This window comes from Sprattus sprattus, assembly GCF_963457725.1.
Source record: "Sprattus sprattus genome assembly, chromosome: 10".
NCBI lineage: Eukaryota > Metazoa > Chordata > Actinopteri > Clupeiformes > Clupeidae > Sprattus > Sprattus sprattus.
Genome location: NC_137908.1, coordinates 16,466,627 through 16,486,367, shown reverse-complemented (window position 1 = coordinate 16,486,367; position 19,741 = coordinate 16,466,627). Strand labels below are relative to the sequence as shown.

General features: G+C 39.6%; 1 protein-coding gene across 4 annotated transcripts in view; it reads right to left on the bottom strand.

The window, feature by feature from the left end:
- The window catches only part of LOC308371306 (immunoglobulin-like and fibronectin type III domain-containing protein 1), a gene marked incomplete at its 3' end in the record, with an annotated part of 62,022 nt that extends 43,177 nt beyond the window's left edge, over positions 1–18,845 (bottom strand). For all 4 annotated transcript variants that reach the window (XM_080846155.1, XM_080846154.1, XM_080846156.1 and 1 more), the window contains exons 1-2: positions 18,785–18,845; positions 1,366–1,446 (exon numbers count right to left, since the gene is read on the bottom strand). In XM_080846155.1, coding sequence (XP_080702281.1) covers positions 1,366–1,402 — 37 coding nt within the window. In that variant the 5' untranslated portion in view covers positions 1,403–1,446; positions 18,785–18,845. The remainder of the gene's footprint in view (positions 1–1,365; positions 1,447–18,784) is intronic.
- Positions 18,846–19,741: the final 896 nt, after the last annotated feature.

Sequence of the window (19,741 nt, the reverse complement as noted above, 5' to 3'; positions counted from 1 at the left end):
AACTATAGATGAGCACATAACAAAGCCAACAAAGGGAAGGGACCAGAATGCCCCTGTGGTTTCCAGGGATAGTGGACAGTCATGGAAATGAAATCCACCTTCTTCTGAGTCTTCCATTAAGGCTATTATTGGGGGAAAAAAAATCAATCTTCATGAACGTGTGCTAAAGGAAATGTTCCAGCCGGTATTACAGTGTTCTGATAAGGTGGCACAAATGAGTGCATGCTGGACGATTCCTGTGTGTCTCCTTGGTAGGACACTGAATGTTGTCCACTGCTTCTGGAGTTCGTACGGTAGTTTGACTTGGTTTGCAAAAAAATAATGGTTGTTATTTGTAGAAAGGCTCCACTGGATGATTTCCCGCAACATTTTACCTTCCATTTTGTTGACTGGTGGGCAAAAACATGTAGATTGTCTGTGGATTAGGAACAAATAGTACTATCCGGCGTTGTCCTGGTCTAAGGAAAATTTTAATGGTCACAGCACAGCTTGTTCAGTAATATTTACACATGAAAAATGTATGTAATTTGAAGTTTGATGGTAGGCTTCCCACAACTTTGATGATTCACTTCCACCGAACTATAAACAACTTTCTTCTACGAGTCTTGCTCTTGAGTCTTTGAGTCTTTTTAGTCCATTGACATCTTCACTGGAGGACCGCACATTTCTGCTTTATTACTGAAGAAATATGTTGTAGACTAAAAGAAAATCTCTGCGATAACTGCTGAAAGTAAGGTTTGTGATTTGTTCAACATACTGGCGACATGTTTTCAGAATGTATGAATGCGTGAGGTATTCTTGAGATAAATGATTGATTTAAGTCAGTCCTATCTTAAAGGCTCAATAAAATAACTTTTTTCATTAGAGTGTAGGGCAACAGGTCATTGTTCAATAGAAACATTTTGAAAGGTCCACCCTGTATGTACTACTTGCAACCCTCAAACCTCACCGAATAGTGATTTGTGGAACTCTTATAAGAAAGAAAACAAGATCAAACCTAGATTACAAAGTTAAATGCATTGCCTCAACCCTGTCTAGCCATAGAGATCAATTAAATATTCTTTTTTCTATACTACCCTGAATTTACATAATAAAGTCACTGAGACTCTCCAAGCATGTTGTGCACCTTGCTTGTTTACATCGGAAGTCAATGTTTTATATGAAATCTTTATAGCAAAAAACTAAATCTATTTTCCAACATGTTCACAAAGACACTATTCACACCAAAATAGAACAGCAATGTAAAATGTTTCTGATTTTTCTAAGCAGCTCAACACTCACTTTGTACTTCATACCGAAGCATCATTCATGAATCAGCTGTCTAGTAACTGATAATGTAAATGCATTAGATAAACTTGTACTTACTCTGCCCTGCTGGAGTTGGGTCTGGTTTGCCTGACATCTTCAATATTTACCTCTCCAAATCTTAATGCAAATATCTTTTCCCTGAAACATTGAAAAGGCAAATTTTATCAACAACAAAAACAAGGCGGTAGCCTTTAGACAAACAAACTCAAAAGTAAATTTTAGATACACTTCCAAATGTTAAACCAGATGTACACCAAGTGTGACATATAAGCTAAAGGGGGAAAATAAGCTATCTTGTCCTCCTCAGGAGGGATGGGTATCGTTTGGGTTTTTTCCAAAACCGGTGCTCAAGCGATACTTTTAAAACGATACCGGTGCCTAAACGGTGCCTGAACCGATACTTTTTTTTAAAAGCACAAAACGACGATTTACGACATTAAAGAAAGGCTTTTTTGCCAAGGCAATTGTTTTTCTTCAAATTGAACAATAGGCTATATTAACTGTTTAGAGTATACTATAAAAAACACTTGGCTTCAAACTACAGCTTCAACCTCTTTAACTTCAAACTATGAACATTATATTAACTGTAAACAACAGTTTATAGTATACTTAAATAAATATAAATAAATACAAAAAACACACACAATCTGTACACACTACAGCTTCAAACTTCTTTTGCAAAAATATGAGCATATTTGCCTTTGGAGTCAAAAATGTATTATTTTGTTTGCATTAATTTAATGAAATTTCACCATTTTCTGATTTGTTTATACCTATCTTTTCTATCTTGTTTATAATTAATCTTGACACTTGAACACACTGAGTACAAGAAAATGTGTACTGCCCCTTTAAGAGACTAGGTTAAATGTTGCTGTCATTTCCGTTTATTTTTCAGTCTGCCGTTTCTGACTCTTGCCTTCTCTCCCCTCTTTACACGCAATTGTTTTGATGCATTTTGCTGCACGTCATGATGTTTGAATCTTTTTGTGCGAAATACAGCCACACTTTTGTTCGTTTACCTTTCGGTATTTTCTCTGTTAAAAGGTTGATGGCTAGTTCTGTTTGTGTTTGCTCTGTGAAATGCAGCCTGCTCTACACTTCCATAAGACTGTTGCTATGAAAACACTTATGAGCGTGAGCGACACAGGACAAAGTTTACATTGAGAGCTGGGGCAGTTTTAAATGTGCCCCATGAAAACGAAAACAAAATACAAAATAATTCATACAGATCATACTTCAGCCACTAACGTTACTGCTAGTTAGATATCGCTAGTTTTCTACTGTTTATTGAAATAATTCCTGTTTGCAAGACAACATTTAACGTAAGTTTTGTTGATTTAGCTGCATGAGTTGTTGCTGTTATTTATTTCAATCAGCTCAGGCACCATAAGGAAGCACCGAAATCTGCGTGAGATTTCGGTCCGGGTAGGAACCGGTTGTATAGGAACCGGTGCCATATTGGAATTGGTTATCGGTACCCAACCCTACTCCTCAGTATGCTTTTCTGATGTTGATTTTTTTTATTTAATTTAGGAATTCAGGAAAAAACTGTATGCTGAAACCCAAATGTAAACTGTGGGCTTAGCAGAAGAGCAGAACATGTCAAGGTAGGCGAAAGGTCAAATAAATGGTCTAGTCTAGTGAAGTAATGGGTTGGAAACCCCCGGTGTGTTGTGTATACATTGTGTGACCTGAGAGGATATGCAATGTCCAACTGATCTTGATGCAGCTATTTAGGACATATTATACCTTCAGACGTTTAAACCTCAACAAAACAAAACACAATTTCCTGGTCCAGATTTATCTAACGGGCAAATATGTCACATTCCTCATATCTGGAGAACTACTTGACCTAATGTCTATACAGAAATACAAAATAATGCATTTTTTATATAAAAAATACATTAACACACAGGCCTTGGCATGAGCACCAAGTATTTCCCCCCAATTTTTTTTTTTACATTTGAATGAACACTGACATGGAGACTGACTGACTGACACTTCCCAAAAAGTCTCAAGTTTGAAAATTACTGATGTTGAAAGCATTTGAGTGCTTTAGTTGGCAGTGAATTGCCTGACTTACTGGAGTAGCAAGCAATAGGTTGAGTATGAATTATGAGCGGCACGAGTTTTGTCAACGATCAAATGCGTATTAATATTTGTTGCATTTCCTCCCCTGCGACGAAATACACTTTTTACAAACGTTACAAGTGGCGTAGTGGTCATTTTGTCTATGAAATACAGCCAAACTTTAGAACTCTCCTGCCTAGTTGCAATGCTTGCTGCAATCTGAAGAAACTATAAAAGGTTGCGCATGCGCAGCGGCACAGTTAGTAGAACCGTTAAATAATTTGGCTGACAATTCCAAAGAATTGGTTCACTGGGAACCGGTTCTAAAAAAGAACCATTTCTCGATTCCCATCCCTGTTCAGAAGCTGAGATACGGACGAGCATGCGTGCTAAAAAGGCGTGGCAAAATCTCGATGTTCGCTCGGGTGACAGTAAATGACGGCACCCTAGTTTTGTTCCTAATGGTCAAATTAGCCAGAAACCATTGAGAAAAGTTGTGCCGCTCATAAAGCATACTCAACTTGAGCCTGCTAGTGGAGTACCTTTTGCGCCCCACGCAAATAAAGAAAAAGGGGTTTTCTTGACTATCTTGAAAAGTAAAGGTTTTAGAGCTTAGAAACCTTCATAGTGCATATAAACATGCGTATTCCGATCATATTGAGACCACTCCGCTGGACGCACGTTAAAAGGCTGTGGCAAAAGCTCAATGTTTGCTCGGGTAACATTAAACGATAGCACCCCTAGTTTTGTTCCTCATGGTCAAATTAGTTAGAAACCGTTCGTGTCATGCCGCTCATAATTCATACTCATAAACATTTTTAAATGGTTAAAGTTTTTTCAAGCAAACTGTGCTTCATACAACGTATTTTCTCTTTCCATTGAAATAGGTTAAATGGTTTATTTGAAGGAGTTCAACATTAAGCCATACTTTTTATATTAGAATGACACCACTGTTATACTATGATATAACAGACCTCTATGTTAGCTCTGACATTAGTTGCAGTTGTGTGATTCTAGCAAAGAACTTGATGAAATGCCGGTCTGATGGGTGATGTCGGTTTATTCAGACCCGGAGCACACACACAACACGCTACGATGGAGTGAGAGAAGGAGAGAGTAGGAGGTATTGATCAAGTGTAGTTTGTCTTCTGGTTGGCCTTGTCTTCACAGGCCGCAATGTCTGCTCAATGCTCCTTGCTCCATTCTCTCACTCCTCATAGAGCTCGGTTTCTCTACGGCATTCTTTCTTCAACACAACACACTCAGCATACAAGTTACATTTTAGTCATAATCAATAGAATCCACAACTTAGCATAATGGGTGTGCCTTTGGTCTCGTTCAGGGTGACAGTTGGGTGCATGCTGGGCATGGGGTCTACCTATATATGAAAAGGTGTGAATGTCAGTAGACAGGGAGAGTCTTGCTGAACATTTGTGTGTTAATGAAGGTGGCGAGTGATATATGAATTCCTCTCCCACAAGAATGTGAGTTGAAAGTAAATGAAAAACACTTAAATCTAACATTCACCTCTTGGGAGAAAATGAACCTCAGTCAAATACGAAGAAAAATATAGCACCTGCAGCCCACAACCTGTGACATTCTGTCATCAAACAATGCACTCACAACTGTTGTGTGAGTTAAAGACACTATTTTCCTGCTTTCAGATGATGGCGTTGTAACATGAAAACACTTTTGACATACAGATGTAGTGGTGGGGGTAAAAAATTGATTCTGTTCAGTATCGCGATATTTCGCACACGCAATTATATTGATACAGTAGTGCAAAGTATTGCAAGATTTTATTATATAATTATGTGTGTTACTTTTTTTTTTTTTTTTTGAGTTAACTGTGATAATATTACATTTGCATATAACATCCACAGGGTGGCGCTTGTTGCAGTGCTTTGTTGACGTGCATTCAACAACAAATTAAGCGGTGCTTTGTTGATGTGTATTCAGCAACAAATTTAAATAAAAACGGCTTCACCATCAACCGATTGTACACGGCGCTCCGTCTTCTTTCAAATTGAAGGTGTGGCTACATTTTGGTTTTTATCAAAAATTGAATAGCAAAGACCTTGACATGCAGTATGCCAGCTGCAAAGAATTCCAAAAGAAAATTAAGTACTGTGAGAATACGACAAACTTGAGAGCCCATCTCACAAGGTACCATTTGGAGTTCGGACCCAGAGGAGCTGAAACGACCCAAAGTAGTTGTCCTACCCCCAAATCAACGCATCTTGGACCAAACAAAAATTATAAAGTTACCGCCAAACTCTGAAAGAGATAAGAAAATCACTGAGGCAATAGCCTACTTCATCCCCAAAGATTAACAGCCTGACAGTGTGGTGGAAAATTAAGGTTTCCAGAATCTGCTTAGCATACTGGATCCCAGGTATGTGATTCCCTCGCCTAAATATTTTACGACATCCTCAAAAGTCAGAGATAAGGTAAATTAAACTTTGAGTTTAGCTGAAGGAGTAGCTATAAAGTGTGACGGTTGGTCATCAAGAGCTACGGAGTCGAACATGACCATAAATGCGCATCACATCACATCCGTTGGAACAGTGGGTACGAAATGCTTGAACGTTTCTTGGAACAACAACCAGCAATCTGTGCTGCTCTGTTGTCCTCTGACGTCAGGCGGTCAGGCAGTGATATCTGCACCCTCAAGGCAATTATTTTACAGTGGCTGAGGACATAATGCAGGCACTTCGACCGATGTTTGTAGCCACACAAATTGTTTCAGAGGAGAAGAATCCCACTTTGTCCATCATTGCTCCAGTGCAGGCAAAGCTGCTTAATGACACACATGAGGCAATGGGGGACAAACCACTTGTGATCAAATCTGCAGAAGAGATATAGCACTGTTGAAGAATAAAACACCCTCCACACAGCATCCGCCCTGGATCCACGATTTAAGTCACTGCCTTTCCTGACCATAGATGACATCAGGTACACTTATTCCAGACTGGTTGTGGAGGCAGACAGCCTTCAGGTAGGCTTTATTGAACTACTTTATTACATTGTTTAAATAGATATTATTTTAAAATGTCAGAAAGTACTTTACAAATGGTATATTATGTATCTTTTTTTTTTTAAAACAAACCTATGTACTGGTTAGCATTAAGTTATATCTGTGTTAATTGCATTTAGCATTCCACAGCTATTTCAAAGCTGAGATTTTTCTTTTAACATCTATCTAATGTTTCTCTACAGCCCACAATTAGGCAAGAAGAGACCAGCAGAAGTAGAGTAGAAATGGAGTAGAAATGGATGGACAGAATCTTGAGGTGCTTGAAGAGCCACAACCTAAAAGAAGATCTGGGCTAGCTGATTTACTGGGAGAAACAATTTCTACCACAGCCCCAAAAAAGCCAGCATTTTCACAAGCTGAAGAGGAAGAGATACCAGGAGGCTTCTCCACTGCCACTAGAAGAAAACCCCCTCAATTGGCGGAAAGCTCATGAGACAATGTATCCTATGTACCTAGCCAAACTTGCCAAAAGATACCTGAGTATTCTAGGCACTATTGTGTCTGCTGAAAGGGTGTTCTCCACTGCAGGGGAAATAGTCACGACCCGGAGGAGCACTTGAACATCTGAGCATGTTGACCAACTGCTTTTTCTGAGCAAAAATGCCAACATTCCAAAATGTATTTTACATTTTGGTTCATGACCTGGCAGCCAACTGGCTAGACATTTTTGTTTATTTTTCTCAATTTGATTGAAGCTCTAAGTTACTCTTATTTTTATGATTATTCTTAGGTTTATGTAACTCTTATGTCTGATTTATTTTACTATGTTGTATTTTTAATTATTTTATTTTATGTCCTGGGAGCTCAGCGTTCATTTCAGAGGTCTCCTATATAAGGTCCTGTGTCCTGAATGTTCAAGGAGAAAGTTATTGCACTGTTGTTCACAGAATTAAATGTGACTTTTGAAGTGAGTTGAGCAGTCTTATTTTCCAATTTTTTTGTAATGTATTTGAATAATATGCACTGCATGAAATGTGGGATTTACGACAGCCGCCGAAGCCCACATTGGTGTGAAAGGCCCCTTCCCCTTGCCCAGGCCGAGGTTTTGAAATGTTCATTGAATTGACCTGGATTGAAACACCCTCCCCCCCCCCTCCCCCACTTGCCCTCCCCTGTTAACATGCACACAGCAAACAACACCATGCAGCACTGTCCTCTCTCTCTCCCTCAATGCAATGCTGTGAGCTATACAAATGCAAATAAGGCTTTGAGTGTTGGATGGGGATTAAGGATGGGGACATGTTTAAATGCAGTACTTTTTGACATGACATTAACAACCAAGAACTGCTTTATAACAGCTGGTCTTGGTTCAGATAGAGGGCCAATGATGGGCTTCTCAAAACTGTTAGTGTTGGCACACCACTAAGCACAGGTCCGCAAAGTTGTAACGGGACCGAGCGGTGTCGCCGTGTGCGGGTGGGTCTGACCAAAATTCAGAGGCAAAGTAGGTTGAAAGAGCTTTATAAATGGAATAAAGCAGGGCAAAAATTATCACAATCACCAGCCAAGCTCAACACCAGTGAAGACAAAAATATCGCAGGTTCCAGTATGCGTCTTCTAAGCCTCATACACAAGAGGGCAAAAATCAGCAGCTCTTCTCTTCAATCTCGCTATCAGAGTAAACCGGAGATTCTCTACATTTGACAAAACCAACGATACATATACACCAGGGACCAACACCATTTACAAACAGGGGGTACACTTCATAAATCAATCAGCATTCAAATTACCTGAAACAAACACTCAGGTTTCTCTGCAGCAAAATACAAATTCAAATTGCAGGCGGCAATTTGCCCCGCCGATCACCGTAAACATGTGAGATAATTCGACAAGAGATATTGAAAGACGGCTAACTCACTGCTTCATCAAAAAAGACAGATCAACTTTATATATATATATATATCTGGAAACCACTTACAGATTCCGATTAGCTAAGTTTGCGTCTGGATGGAAAGATGTTATCTTCCCCATCTTTCCCCATCCCACCAAGCCATTTTTGGGGGGGGATTTCTAGCATAACCTGCGATCTACCGTGGAAAATAGAAGCCAGGCGATTTTCTATCAGTTCTCACCACACAACGACGTCTCATCTTTGCTCCTTAAATGTCGATATGTAATGGTATGGTGTTATTGAAACTTACTACGTGTAAAAAAGACGTTTATTATTCGAGTCTCAAGCCTCTAATGTTGCCTCGGGCGCCTTTAATTGAACATAATTAAAACTTCACATAAGTCCACTAAACAATTCCCACTTAAACTAACTATAACTAGATCAGAAGCTCCAGTCACAGAAGAGAAATACTCCAGAGGAGGGGGGAATGATAAACCAGTGACTTGGTTGCACCGTCGAGCGTAAACAGTACCAGCACGGTGGCTCAGTGGTTCGACACAGCACCTTTAGGTACACAGTACCATTAACCTGAGTTGCACAGGTTCGGAACTCGCGGAGGGCAAGATGTTAAATCTACCTGAAAGGCACAGGTTAGATATTCACGAGCGGCAATCATGTCCCAAGTTGCGAAATGACTCCCCCAGTATCAGAGTAAGTCCAACTCTGCATAATTACATTCCAAAAATTAATCTGAAGAGCACTACAGAGAGGAAGCTCCGGAATATGAGTGGAACAGCCTCGAAAGCAAACTGTGTTCCCCCGACTCTCAAATAAGAGCCTTTCGCACCTCTGTCAGCTGGAGGTGAGAAGTATGCTAAACACATCGCCCCCCCTCCCCTCGCGGGTTCCTTCCTGGGAATTTCCGTTCATATGCGGCAGACGGATATTTCGGGGGAATGTCCGCGATCGACCAGGAATGCTGATCATTCGCAGCTGTATCACAGCGTGTATGGGCCCGATAATCTTAGTGTTCGTGCAGTGATGGGGGACATGAATCGCAATATATCGCAGAATCGCACTATCCAATATGTTAAGAATCACAATAATATTGAATCGTGGCCCAAATATCGCAATACTATCGAATCGTCACATTTTTGCCAATTGCCTCCCCTATATAGATGCCATTATGCTCAATGAGTGAGTAATTAGCGCATTATGCATTACAATCAAGCCTCTGTTGTGTTCTAATAACTACATTAGATTACATTAATTCACAAGACTTCTCAATCACATACATAATGCAGGCTAAATTCTGTATGCATGTGATAAATGATAGGTTTGCATCTTTGGTTACTTGAGATGTGTCTGAAAAAGGTCATGAGTTTTTAAACATTAGAGGTATATTTTTTTTGTATGGAGGACAGTGGTATTAATTTTGTGCAAGTAACTATTATGGGACCTCTCTGTTTTTGGATGCGCTGTTTCAACAGCCATGAGAGCCTATAGGGATGCGTTTAAAACTGCTGTCCTTTAGCACATCCCTGCTACTAGCACTGGCTACTGCCAAATGAGTTATTGGGAGGAGGAGGAGGGAGGAGACCTCAAACCATGCTGAGAACATAGCTGCTAGTGCAATATATGATGTTTGAGATCTTTTAGGGCAGTGTTTTTCATTATATTAAATAAGAACAATGTAGTATTGTTGGTGAAAGTGTGCCTGTGTTGCTGGCAACTGCATTTATCAGTATGCAACTGAGTGAAGTTCTGTTTCATCTCAACAAGGCAGGTGAAATCTATCTGAAACTTCATCTGCCAATTGTCTGATAGAACATGATGAAATTGGCCTACTGTAGGGGCAGGGATGGATTAACGAACGGCCCTACGAATGGGCCACAGGGGTACCTGTGCTGTGTTAGAAATTGTGTATTGTTAAATTGTTCATAACTATAGACAATGCAGCACGGAAGGTTCGTTCGCAAAGCAGACCCTGCCTTCTAAATTTTGTCGATCATATGGATGTCAAAGTGTCGCTAGTTTAAAGCAACAGTGATCAATGATTTTTTTTTTTGGACTATCTTAGATACCTCATGCTATATATTCCATCAAAATGGCAAAATTGTCTCCGTCATGGTTTTCATAATTTTTAGGGGGAAATCATCAGTAGCAATCTAACACAATTATATGCTTATCGTACATACACTATAGACACTATTAAAAAGCCGATTCAATTAGATTAATCATTTCTTATTTAATTTGTTATTTTTGTCATATACAGATACAGAATGCAATGATGATTGCTGGGTAATATGTATCTTGTTCGCCAATGTCAAGTCTCTATTTGATCATGTGACGAGACGATACGATATAACTAGTTTAGGCGCAGAATCTGAACATCAAGACCCACAAGCTGACTGAGCACAACCAGAGGCACAGTACACTTGCCGAACGACGCCTTTCAAACATAAAAAATGGTGATGCATGATTTGCTCTTTCAATGGACTGGATAGCCAGCCCATTCAGCCTCTCCTGCCCCATGCTATTCAGGTAGGTCTTAATCAGTTTCACTTGGGAAAAGAATCACTCGGCTGACCCACAAGCTGACTGAGCACAACCAGAGGCACAGTACACTTGCCGAACGACGCCTTTCAAACATAAAAAATGGTGATGCATGATTTGCTCTTTCAATGGACTGGATAGCCAGCCCATTCAGCCTCTCCTGCCCCATGCTATTCAGGTAGGTCTTAATCAGTTTCACTTGGGAAAAGAATCACTCGGCTGTTGCCCTGTCACATGTAATGTCAGAAACAATAGCAGAGCACCGAAGGTGAATGTTATGGAGTAAACTTTGACCTGTTTACTTTCCCAATACAATAGCCAAAGTATCTAATTTGACGGTTATATCCAACACATTGTTGGTAAAATATATGCCTAATGGTGTTTTGTGTGTGCGTGCGTGTTTTGCGAGCACACAATTTTTTCCGCGAAGGGGAGGGGGGTGGGGGGGGACTTTAACATGTCCAGGCCCAGGGGCCCGTGATTTCTTAATCCGTCCATGTGTAGGGGTGTGCGATATGAGCAAAAATTCATATCACAATATTGTCCAGACGATGATGCAAAGATGATATCACGATATATAAGGGAAAAAAATCTGATATCTGATTTTGATAGCCCTTCTTAGTTTAATGGCGTGAGGCAAAATATGTATTTTAACCTTATATAACCAGAAAGTTAAAATTAAATATTATGTAAAATAAAATACAATTTTTCAAGAACACAGGAGATGAAGAAAATGTAAGCATTTTTGCTACATGGAAAATAAGGTAATTATGACAGTGCGTATAGTTTAACCCAAACCTACGTAAAGCCATCCCTATCGTAAAAGGTAACCTGATGCAATTTAACCACACCTCCTGAGCTTTGACAATAGCCACATCTTCCCAGATGTGTCCCCTCTCTCTCCGCTGGCATTGCCAGGAAAACACCTTTCTTCACACCTCCAGCATCGCCTGGAGCACCTCTCTCCTTCCACCGTCAACCGGTGAAGACCTACTCTGTTCGTTTTCTCGCAACAAAGAGAACTCACTTTTGTCTTACGGCAAACATTTGCCTAAGATCTTGCGTTAGCCAAACACTGGTCACTAACGTAGACGGAGTCAGTAACAATAGACCTGCTAGCTGGAATCCTCCAACCTAAACTGCAGTGTAACACCTTACACACACTCCCTCTCTCTTACACATCCCCACACTTCTTCAATGTATAAGTTAGTTACATTTAGCTTGATTACATACTGTGTGTTATTTTTTTATTATCGTGTAAATAAAAACTTTGATTGTATACGCTGGTCTATTTAATGTTGCATAAGAATGAACGTTGCCAACCTCTTCTATTCTGAACTCCAATTACCTTCAACCTTGCTATTAATAAGGTAACTTTGGTTGTAGTCATTAATTGAATTATTAATCAGAGTTCCAAATTGAAAGGTTAAAGGTGCATTAAGGATTAATAGCTATTAGCTAAAGGTATGCTAGCAGCTAAAACTAACGACTTTGACATTATGACAAACTAGTTATTCAACGACTGTCCTTACACACACAAACATCAATCAAGTGCAACACAAGACTAAGCAAGACGGCAAATAAGCTACTTACTAGATCGGCAGAAGGTAATCAAAGTCAGGTCGGCGGGCTGCGGCAGGCAAAACTACAGAACGCAGTTATATGCCTATCGACCCTGCTATGCCATTGGCACGGACGCAATTCTCCACATTAAAAGTCATTGTAGTGCCCCAATTCTTTTTAAACTGTTATTTTAAGGTTAAACTGCTTATCCTAACCCTAATCCTGAAGCATAATTGTTGCATATTGCACCTTTTAATATAATAAATTAGACTGATTTGTGGATTATCTTTATTTTGACCACCGTGGAGGACACTATACTTTGTGTGGCGCCTCCTAAGTGCTAAACTTAATTGAACTGCCTTTGTGTTGAATGGTTGATGTCTTTCCAATCGGGTGAGATTACCAACATATTGTTGCTGTTGCAAGGATAGCACCAATGTGTCTTGGTGGACCTGGCAAAGACAGTATCACAATTTACACACAATTGCACCCACATCTACCTGGAGCCTGCTTGCAGGGTAAGGTACCTACATAGTCTGGTACTCCCCTGTGAGGCTGGTTCCGATTTCACCTACAGAGGCTTATGTATGGTTCTGTGGTACGGCTTGACCATAGATCGGAAGTGGTGGAGACGAATCTAACGTTACTTATTTTGCTGTAAATCTGTTCTGACATTCGGTGTAAAGCTGTGGCAGGTATATTTGGCTAAAATATTTACGGCTCGGGATCTTACATCTTGGGTCCAGAGTTTGAATCAACTTTCTGAAACCCTCTTTCTCCACAGTTTGAATGGGTACCATGTCCTTTGATATGTGATGTGTTATTGCACCTGTTATGTCTTTCCAATTTTTGCCCGTCTTCTCATAGCGTGTACCATTAGCGAATGATGACTTGATTGATTGCTAAGTGGGAGTCTGGCTTGTCTTCGGGCAAGTTCCTTGGCTAACTGTTTCACGCACTTGGGTGCATTTTTCATATTCACAGACATACATGGTTTTCAGGTGATTAAACAGGTTGCTGGTGTTTACACCTTTGGCTAAAACAACAGAGCAACACAACTGGCATATACTGTTTTTTGGTGGAGGTTGGAGATTTTTAACCCAAACCAGCCAAATTAGAATTTATGGTTCCATAGTTCAAAAGTCTATTTTTTTTTAAGTTAGTTTCTGTCACATCAGCAATGTGAGGTGTGTAGTGTGTCCCCCGTTATCTAACAGATACGTTAGCATGGAGCCAAGGCTTTGATGTATGTTACAGCCTAAGGTGCTAGCTTCCTTCTACCTTCCTCGTTACCTGTTGTTTGTGATAGATGGTTATAGTGCACAGCAGTGGCAGCTGGTGGTTTTTAAAGTGAGGGAGGAAGGACTGTGCGCCTGGTTGCCATTGGCCTGCTTATTCCGTTGGTGGCATAAGTATGTGAGATACAAGTTGTTTCAGGGTGTTTTTGTGGACTACAATACTACAAAATAGCAGGCAGGGATACAATTGATACAAAGCCACCCGTGTGGCACCATTGTACTTAAAAAGCTGGTGGGCAGCATGTCCTTGGACTAGACAAGGCCAGAAGGAAAGGATGCAAAGCCAATTAGTCAAATCAGGCCTACTCTTGATTTTAAAAACTACATTCTAAATTTTGGGCCTACCATTTGGCCTATTTTCCCCCTCAATTACTAAAGCTATTGGTTTTTATTATTTGACTAATCTTATTTTCAGCTGCAATTGTTTTAAGAAAAATTAAGACACAAGACCAAAAGTGATGCCATTTAAAATGCTCTGAATCATTCACTAACATCCTTTCCACAATATTAAACAACAAGTTACAAAGGCCACAAGTAAGAGAACATTATTTCAGAACTACAGTATTAACATGGGCTGTTAGCCTAACATTGTTTGTGGCAAATGTGGATGTTAATGGATGTTTCAGAATGTTGGTCAATCTGTGTAGGCTAATTAGAATAGATACGAAACACATCGCGATCTGAAACATTCATTAACAATTTCCATTCAGAATGTCAGCTGAACGTGAAAAGTCAGACTAACAATAGGCGTATGAACGATTTAAAAACAAAACAGTACAGCCGATTGTTTTTTTATGGTACCAGTGAGCTATAAGTATTTCGCATACCAGTTAGCATTAACGGCAGCGGTTTTACCATTGGGTTTAGTGACTTGGACCTGTTGTTTTGATACTAACCTTCTCTCTGTAGCTCAATGAATGTTGTTTATTGGTTAAGCGATGTTGGCGCAGACTCGGACGCTAGGGAGGTCTTTCCTCCCCTGGGCAATGTAAGTGAATGAGCCCCAAGAACCGCCAGTATCAGAGACAGATTACATTGATCTCAATGGGAGCCAAAGGGAGGACGTCCTCCGTGCAGTCATTTCTTGTTACGATAGGGGGTGCTAATGTTATTTTAACTCAGGGAAACAAATTATAATATGCATAGCATTAAATACTGATATCAAACTGCATTTTTAAAGGAGTTTAGTCAGTTCAATTACAAAAATACATTTCTTAAAAAGTTTGGGGAGGTTCTTACTCCGTTTCCTCAATGGAAGAACCTCCTCTGGTGCACAGACTGACCGAAGATAATGACTCCATCGAATATATTTCAATAAAAAACACATGAGTCCAAGCTTGTGTTGAGCAGCATGCATCAGTTTTGACAAGTTAGGTTTTAAGATCAGTATCATTAATCAAATGGTGGTAAATGTTTCTTCAATAATAATATTAGGTGCAAATTGCATTGCAGTGCAGTGGGTCTTAGACTATGTTTGGATCACTGAGAGATGTATTTAATATATATATTATTAGAATAATATAATATATATCATACATTTATATCATCAATTAATCTTCATGGTATTAAGTCATGTGAAGGACCGATAATGACACACCTGTCACTCCAAACTTACGGACTAGGCTATGCACTATGAAGCTCTGTGGTTCCGGTTGAACCGCCCACGGAAATGTATAAAAAGCGTTAACAGCACATCACCACAAACTATATTGCCAAAAGACATGAGTTAGCATGCTAGCAAGCCCTTTATCATTGCCAAGTGTGCTGTTGTTGATGTTATTAATGATTTTGTGTGTCTTTGCGGAAGTAAGATTGCTAGTTTTGACTCCTTACAGTGCCTTTAATTTATTATGACGCTTCCAAATAATTCTCCATTTATTCTTTTGCTTTTACACACCCATTTAAGGAATTGGACTCCAGTGCTTACAGTCTTGTAGAAGGTATCAGGACATGCTAGCATCACTCACTGCAGCTTTAAATGAATTCCATTTTCAGGGCTTAACAAATTGCCCCCGGCTTGGGTACTGCAAGAGGACACCAGTCAGCCTGGCTGAGGTGTGAGGAAGATTGCCATCATCTGCTGTGATCATAGCCCATAGTACGTGACATGGCTAGGGCTGACGTTGTTATTTATACTGGAGTCATACTGGAGACAGCCTAGACATGACTGTCACAGATCACTGACAGCAAGGGAGTAGATATAAAGGTTGAAGAGGTTGTTATCTTTCTTGCAGAACATGTTTTTGCATGTCTGTCTGTACAAGCTGCAGCTATATCAGATCTCAAGGATTTGTCACCATTTCTGGATCAGTCTGTTGACAGGCTGCAAAATGGCTTTCACAACTACACTGTACTGTACAGATTGTTTGGCATCTGTCGTTTTGACTTCACTCAGCCTGTCTATTCTAAATATGTTGTAGAGTTTCTGCGTTGAGACCAGTTAAACATGCTTAAGTATATTGATATTATAACTCTTGTCAATTTAAAAAATGTCAGCATGTTAACTAAATGCTTATGTGTAGTTACCTATGTACAGTACCGTTTAAAGGTTTTAGGCACCTGTGAACATTTTTGAGGATTCTTTAAGAAATGATTACATTGTTATACATTTTTACATTAAATAATTTTCAAGTCTAAGAACAACATACATTGCGCAGTTAACAAAATCAATATCAATACTTGGTGTAATCTCCCTTTGTCTTCAAAACAGCATCAATTAGCCTGTAGGTGCACTTGTACCGTTTTTGTGAAGGTACTTGGCAGGTAAATTGTTCGAAATGGCACTGGTTTCTGCCAGTTCTGAGGTGATGGCCTCTAGTTTCTTAATCTGCAAAGTAGTTTGTTACTTTCTTTCTTTAATGGTGTGTTTCACTGAAAAAACAGTGTTTGAAAATATAAAATGTGATTTTTTTTTTTCTATTAATGCATCAATGCTAATAAGGATAAAAAATAAGGATATTAGAAAATTGTCTGACAACTAAAGTGCCTAAAACCTTTGCACCAACATGCATCTTGTTTTTTAATTTTCTATCTGTATTGTGCTGGTAGCATGGCTATGTGTAGTGTGCTGTGTTAGCAACCAATACACTTTAAAATGATGGATAATATATAAGAACGATTTGGTGAACAATGTTGATGGTAGCCATTGAGAGGCAAGTGCATCATCCAGCTAGTTAGGCCTTGTGAGTGCAAACAAGGAATGTGAAACTCAATCCTGTAGTCATATTTTTTCTAATTACCCTGAGGAGTCAACTGGGCGTGCCAGGAACAGTCTGGCAGACTTTAAGACTGAGGCAGTGCATCTTCCAAAATAATCTGATGTTGACATGTTTAAGTAAATCACATGCTGTTGATCCTAACCCTTTCCTTGAAAGGCCTTAGTGAAGAGCATCTTTAAAAAGGGACTCGGTGAACATGGGTTTAGTAGTGTCAGTATTTTGGTGTTTTGTCTTATACTGTTGTAAGATAATCTGCTTGAATGCTTTCAACAGTAAGTAAGTACAGTAAGTAAGTGAGTTCTAAATAAATATAATAATGTTCATGGATGTCAGACCAAAGGAATCCAACATTTTTAAATATAGTGTAGTTCTCTTGGTGTTTAAATACTATGTTCATTGTTTGATTAAAACCACTGTTGACCAAAACATATAACCTTCTCCTTTAGCTCTTTGTATGTGCTTGACCTTCAAAACCTCACTCTTTACCAATAAAAGATATATTAAGAGGTTAATCTGATCCCCACAGCATCTGGGGTAATGCAAAACCGATAGTAAACACATTTACGGTGTTTGAGGCTTCACAAGATCCTTAGCAATGCTTTTCCAAGCTGTGGGGGGCCATCTCCCTTTGATAGGTCACGTAGCTCATGAAACTATAGACATTCTATCAACCACATATCACCCTGTCAATCAGTGTTCACTTTTGGATGTTACCTCAGTAAAATACTGATGGAATTGGTGCATTCAGCAAATCCTCTTATTCATAGACCTGTGAGCATAGTGACTACAGATTCTAATGAGCAGCGATGAAGAAGTGCTAAGTCTCATAAATTAACCTAGCTGCTATTGTTGGAATGACAGCCGGCCCAGAGAATGCTATGCACAGCTATGACAGCTTGTGGAAGACACTAATCTTAACTGTGACTTCCACACATCCGTCTCTCTCTCTCTCAGTTAGCTAACTGAGGCGTTGTTCGGACGGCAGGATAAGTGATTGTCTTTTTGTGTAATTACATGCAAACACATTGAAAACACTAAGATTTCCACCTCACATACATAATATCCATCTGCTTGTTTTTCCAACTGCTTGGCAACAATGGAGTTAAGGACTGTATCTGTTTGTAAAGGCCCTGTCTGACGTGCTGTTCTAAATAATGTGCTGCTTTACATCTATTTAAGCCGTGGCATCTATGTAAAGAGACTATTCTAGTATCTACTAGAAAATCGACCATGTCCCAACACAGTTTCATATAAACAATTTAATAAACATTATTATAAAGTGTAGTATAATGCCTCAGGGATGCCTTAAGAGTCTTCTTTTAACATTTTTAAAGAATACACTACTACAGAGATTCCCAACATTTTCAGAAGCCAAGCGTACATAATATACAATATGACGTGTGTGATCAAAACCGGATTTGATCATCACAGCTTCACTAATAAGAACTACACATATGATATACACGTAGCTGAGACTAACCTGATGTCATTTATTCACCTGTTTTTCTATTTATGTGCACTCCTTTGTATATAATAGAATAACGGACCAAAATTATGATAAACAAAATCTGTATCATATTTGCCAAAAAAAGATCCTACATGAAATATAGCAAGCAAGTCAATATTTTCTCAAATAAACAGGTGGCCTAGACAGGTTCATATGTCTACTATACCAGAGAAAGAGTAGTGAAATTATCGGTCAATTTAAATGTTTGCAATTTAAATATATACAATGGTCAGTAAAAACACCACCAGGAACACATTTTAGTACAGCTAACGCACTTTTGGCACTCCTCAATTAAAATGTATCATCTCAGATATGACTGACAGCCCACATCCAGATGTGCAGTGGGGAGTGCCTTTCTGTTCATTCAGAGATACAAAGCCGGTACAAGCCACTCACCTATGGGTCGCTGGGATCTTGCTTCTTCAGTTCTTTCTTCTTCGATGCTGGGGTCGCTATCTCCAGGATTGTGACACAGCCTGCCCCCTTTTGTTAGGTAATAAAACATTTTTGCAACGAAAGGAAACCCTACCTACGTGCGGTGGGATCCATCAGCTGTCACATCGTGACTTTTATTTAAGTGTGGCACACATTGGCAGACGGGTGGAGGGGACCCAGCCCACGGTCTCAGACTTTAAGATCTGTAGGAAATCAATGTGTCATTTTGCACCGTGGTCGGTTGGCTAGAATAATTTTTGTTTGTGTTTTTTCCCCCCACTCTAGCATCAAGCTCGGGAGCATCAAACTTAACCATGGCATCATGGCTATGGCTTTTGTTGTTTTCTCCAGTAAATGTAGGGAGCAGAGGTTACTGCACTGTTGGCTTTGAGAAAGGCTGTTCCACATAAGTCAAGGAACTGGGAATATGATCAGTACAACGTAAAGTTTATTGGACAATCAATCTGAAGGAGGCCTTCAAAGTGGCATTTATTGTGAGTCTGCAGCCTTGGCTGGTTAACTATGATACACTGACGATGGCGTAAGGCCGAAACGCATTTGTACTAAAATAAACTGGTCTTATTGTTAAAAGAGAAAAGCTTGAGAGTGCGGTTTTCATTCTACCAATAGTTTACATTCTTTTACTCGCACCCGAAAACGCATTTATATATTTGTTTTGAAGTAGAGCGCGCCTATCCCTACGTAACTATGATGCCTTCCAGTGGCAGGTTGCTTTTAGCCAGATAAGACTCTGATATGTTTCTGGAGGGGCTTTATATTGAGCGTGGTGAGAATCCGTGGTTCGTGTTGATTCCTTTCCTGGCCTTATTAATAAAGATGCTTCTGGTATGTGACGTGTACCACCTCAAATCCCGCCCGGATTCAGTTTCACATGAGGCAGAGGGTACCCACGTGAGC